We start from the raw sequence: 5,333 nt of genomic DNA, 5'->3' as shown, positions 1-5,333 counted from the left end.
ATATATATATATATAACCAGTGGTCGAAAACGCATTGATCGTGTAAATGTCAATGAAAAGGCAGATTATTCACCGAATTTTTAATATTTTTTCAAAGACTTAGATAAACAATATCAAATAATAATGCTATAGTTTACTGATTCTAAGATCAACTGCCATAATGTTTCGAAGCCATAAAATTAAGAAATGAGAATTTATAGATTATATATAATCGGTGCAGCTTGACATTAGGTTAACGAAGTCATTTGTGATAACCATAAAATATAAGCTTTCATGCCGCGTAATCGTTAGGGTTCTTTAGAAAAGATATACCGGTACACGCAATTTTCTCATAAAATGATAGATAACCAGGAATGAATTAGATATATATTTCATTTAAGAATATTTTGTTGTTACTTCAAAATTACAATAAGTTTAAAAAAACATTAGACGCCAATTAAGTTTCGATGTGTTTCTATGTTTCTCTACGAATATGACTTTTGACGTTTCTGATTCATGTCGAGTAGAACCTTTTCGATGAATGTGTTGTATCCTCTATAAGTATGTGTGTTGTATGAGCGTGTACGAATGTATGTGTGTTTATGTATATGCGCGTGTATATATGTGTGTGTATATCTATCTATCTATATATATATATATATGTGTGTGTGTGTGTGTGTGTGTGTATGTGTGTACACACACATGCATATCTGTATACATATATATATATATAAATCCACATTCCATCGATACAAGTACACATACACACACACACTCACACATACACACACACGCACATACGCACTGATGAATCTATTTACAATAAAGGCAGCAAGAATACTCGCCAATCATCCATGTCTGTCCTTCTCCATCTTTTAATCGAGAAAACACTTAAACGTTTATTGCTGCTCCTGCTTTTGAACGACTGAGACGGGTTGTGTTTCCTTTCTGGATATTCTTGCAGCAGAAGGCGGCGAGCTGGCAGAAACATTAGCGCGCACTGGGGGGGTCGATGTAATCGACTTGACCCCTTTGTCTGTCCTTGTTTGTCCCCTCTATGTTTAGCCCCTTGTGGGCAATAAAGAAATAAGAAACGTTAGCACGCCGGGCGAAATGCTTAGCTGTATTTCGTCTGTCTTTACGTTCTGAGTTCAAATTCCGCTGAGGTCGCGGTCGATAAATTAGGCACCAGTTGCGTACTGGAGTCGATCTAATCGACTGGCCCCTCCCCCAGAATTTCGGGCCTTGTACCTAGAGTAGAAAAAGATATTCTGGTAATAAAAGGCGAGGAGCTGGCACAATTTCTTGCACGCCGGACGAAATGCTTAGCGACATTTCGTCCGGCTTTACGTTCTGAGTTTATTACGAAGCGAAAATTGCATTTAAGTCTGGTGGTTGAGATTGAATTCCAAGAATTTTTAACAGAACCTTTTCCACAACCGAGCGCAGGCATAGCCATATAGTTAAGACGCTTGCTTTGCAACCACATCGTTTTGGTATCAGTCCCACTTTACGGCGGCACCTTGGGCAACTGTCTTCTCGGGAAGATTAATGCGTTGTGAGTGAATTTGGTAGACGAAACTGTGTAGAAGCCTTTCGCATATATGTGTCTGTGAGTGTGTGTGTGTGTGTGTGTGTTAGCGTATGTTTCTGTATGTGTTTATCTGTATGTGTTTATCTGTATGTGTTTATCTGTGTTTATCTTGACAACCGGTGTTTGTTTTGTTACGTCCAACTTAGCAGTTCGCCGAAATCATCCAATTGAATAAGTACCACACTCCTCCTCCTTCTTCTCCTCCTCCTCCCCTTCTCCTCATTCTTCTCCTCCACTTCTTCTTCTCCTTCTTTTTCTCCTCCTCCCCTGCTTCTTCCTTCTTCTCCTCCTCCTTCTTCTCCTCCTCCTTCTTCTTCTTCTTCTTCTTCTTCTCCTTCTCCTTTTTCTCCTCCTCCCCTGCTTCTTCTTTTTCTCCTCCTCCTCCTCCTTCTTCTACTCCTCTTCTTCTTCTTCTACTCCTCCCCCTCCTTCTTCTTCTCCTCCTCCTTCTTCTTCTTCTCCTCCTCCTCCTCCTCCTCCTCCTTCTTCTTCTTCTTCTTCTTCTTCTTCTTCTTCTTCTAATATCTCATAATCAAATTATGTGTTTTTTCTTTTCTGTCCGTGCTTCTCTGCAGAATGGCTGTACGGCACTACACTACGCCAGTAAGTATGGTTACCTGAACGTTGCCAAACTATTGGTAGAAAGCGGTGCCAGTACGAATGTGACCTGTCACGACGGCAAATTACCAATCTGTTATGCCTCTGCTTCCAGTCACACAGACATTCTTCATTTCCTTATGAAGAAGGATCTTGACACGTATCACTTGATGGAGGACAAAAAGGTAAGTTTTCCTTGCCCTTGTTTTATTTCGTCTGCCATTTCAACTCGAAGAAAATCCATCCAGTCGATTGGGCACCGACATGATATTCTACAGTATATAGGCATAGGAATGTCTTACGGGTGCAGATATGGCTCTGTGGTTAAGAACCTAGCTTTGCTACCACGTACTTCCTCGTTCAATCCCACCTCGCGTCACCTTGGGCAAGCGTTTTCTGCTATAGCAGAGAACCGACCAATTTGTATGGTGAATTTGGTAAACGCAAGCGTTAGATGCCTGTCGAAAATGTGTGTGTGTGTGTGTGAGTATGTGTTTGTGTTCTTTATGTTTGTGTGTGCGTGTGGCGTATGAGACTGTTTGTGTTCTTTGAATGTGTATGCGTGAGTATGTGTTTTAGGTTCTTTGTGTGTGTGTATGTGTGCGTAAGTTTCTGTTCCGTGTGTATGTATGTGTGTGCGTGTGTTTAGGAGACAGAGAGAATGTGTTTGTGTTCTTTGTGCGCGTGTGTGTGTATGCGCGCGCATGTATGTGTTTATGTATTTTGCATGTGTGTATGTGTATGTGTGTATGTGTACGTGAGTATGTTTGTGTTCTTTATGTGTGTGTGTGTGTGTGTATGTGTGCGTATGTGTTCCTATTCTTTCTCTGTGTGTGTGCGCGAGTATATGTTTCTGTTCTTTCTGTGTGTGTGTGTGTGTGTGTGTGTGTGTGTGTGTGCGTGCGTGCGTGCGTGTGTGTGTCTTATACCGCTTGACAACAGGAGTTGACTTGTTTACACCCTCGTAACCTAGCTAACGGCAAAAGAGATCGATAGAATAAGTACCAAACTTTAAATATAAGTAGCAGGTGGTAGGGGGCGATTTGTTCGACTAGAAACCCTTCACGGTTGAGCTCCAGCCTGGTCGCAGTCCAATGACTGAGGCAAATGAAATGCAAGTGGCAAAAGACGTCCCTCGATTCTCTACAATATTCTTTTATCCTTTTTTTTTGTTTCAGTCATTTGACTGCGGCCATGCTGGAGCACCGCCTTTAGTCGAACAAATCGACCCCAGGACTAATTCTTTGTAAGCCTGGTACTTATTCTATCGGATCACAAATACACACACACACACACACACACGACGGGATTCTTTCAGTTTGTGTCTACCAAATCCACTCACAAGGCTTTGGTCGTTCCGAAGCTATAGTAGAAGACATTTACACAAGGTACCACGCAGTGGGACTGAACCCGGAACCATGTGGTTGGGAAGCACGCTTCTTACCAAACAGCTACTCCTGCACCTGTATCGTTAGCTATGTTATCCGTCCCTATTCTCTACATCAAGTCAGTAGACGATTCCCGGTAAATTCCTTAACAAGTGATATGCACTTGTTAATGAACTTTTGTGGTCGAGTACACAGGTAGTTTTCCATTACCTTGCTTCAGGTTTTTCTCTTTTATTTCCTGAATTCTTTTTACAAGACGCCATCTTGTCGACAAGCTACATGCAAATTCGTCACACCTGCTTGGACACTCTGGACATAAAAAACCGGAACAAATATCGTAAAGTATTTTGGCCAACGGTCTAACAATTCTGCCACCTCTCTGTCCTGGGCTAGAACTTTATTTTAACGACCCCCAGAAGGATGAATAAAAATAATTGACTTCGGCGAGATTTGAACTCGGAACGTAAAGAGTCAGTATAAATACTGCAAAGTATTTTGTCCAATGTGCTAACAATTCCACCAAACCATTCCCTTGACTGGTACTATATCACTTCCGGAAGAAGAAAAGACAATATATAAAACCCGACTTCGGCGGGGCTTGAACTCAGAACGTAAAGAGCCAGTGTAACTATAACAAAGTATTTTGTCCTGTGGTTTAACAATTCCACTGAGCCACCACACTGACTGGAACTTTATTTTATCAAACCCAAAAATATAAAAGGCAAAGATGACCTCAGTGTGACTTGAACGCAGGACTTAAAGAGCGGAAATACCGCAAATCTGACGCTGTAACGATTCTGCCAATGTGCCGCCATCCTGCGCCTCTAACAGAGGCATTTCATTTTTAATATGGAAGACCAGCAAGGCGACGAACTGGCAGAAACGTTAGCAACGCCGGGCGAAACGCTTAGCAGTATTTCGTCTATCTTTACGTTCTGAGTTCAAATTCCGCCGAGGTCAACTTTGCCTTTCATCCTTTCGGTGTCGATAAATTCAGTACCAGTTACGTACTGGGGTCGATCTAATCGACTGCCCCACTCCCAAAAAATTTCAGGCTTTGTGCCTAGAATAGAAAAGAATATGGAAGACCAACTGGTTAAAAAAAAAAGGTGTCATGAGACGATGCATTTCACCAATACAACACAGTGGAAGTGCTTCGTCGGCTCTTTTAGTTCTGGGGTTAAACTTCAAATAATCTTTGTTTGATTAAGTAGAAAACGATGATGATCTCCAGCGTAATGAAATATCCTACACTCGGCACTTGTACCCTTCTTATGGTGCCTTGATTATCTAAGCGGATACAACACATCATGTTTTACCCTAATTTAAGATGACACCAGTTGCCTGTTAATCTACAAACTACTATCTCGGTAGACGGCGTCAAACGTCCCACATAATTCTATATTAAGAAGACACGAGATCTCACTTAATTTAAAACAAGATCTCCCGATGGATGGCGCCTAAAGTCTCACTAAACGTGTCCTTAAGTGTCATCCGAGCCCCCCAGCCTCCACGCCACAGTAAATGACATCTATGTCATTTCACACCCTACATAGCGCTACCGCCCATTGTTTCAGAGTATGGTCTTTTTTTTTTTCCTGATTTCAAACAAATATGTTTTATATAAATAACATATTCTTGTATTTACCATATCCAACTGGGTATTCATCTGAAATCAATAATGCTTCATGTTTTTTCTATTATTACATACACTAGCAGTGTAATTCAACAAATAATCTCTTTGTATGTGCGTATCTCTGTATTTTTATATATAT

The 5,333-nt window shown here is 41.1% G+C and overlaps 1 protein-coding gene across 1 annotated transcript in view; it reads left to right on the top strand.

Moving 5' to 3' along the window:
• LOC106878539 (serine/threonine-protein phosphatase 6 regulatory ankyrin repeat subunit B) overlaps window positions 1–5,333 on the top strand; it is a 187,752-nt gene that overhangs the window by 163,311 nt on the left and 19,108 nt on the right. The window contains exon 26 of the mRNA XM_052969466.1: window positions 2,149–2,355. Within this exon, the coding sequence (XP_052825426.1) occupies window positions 2,149–2,355 (207 nt within the window). The remainder of the gene's footprint in view (window positions 1–2,148; window positions 2,356–5,333) is intronic.

This window comes from Octopus bimaculoides, chromosome 7, assembly GCF_001194135.2.
Source record: "Octopus bimaculoides isolate UCB-OBI-ISO-001 chromosome 7, ASM119413v2, whole genome shotgun sequence".
Taxonomy (NCBI): Eukaryota; Metazoa; Mollusca; class Cephalopoda; order Octopoda; family Octopodidae; genus Octopus; species Octopus bimaculoides.
The sequence above is the reverse complement of the archived record's forward strand: the minus strand, read 5'-3'. Positions and strand labels throughout refer to the sequence as shown.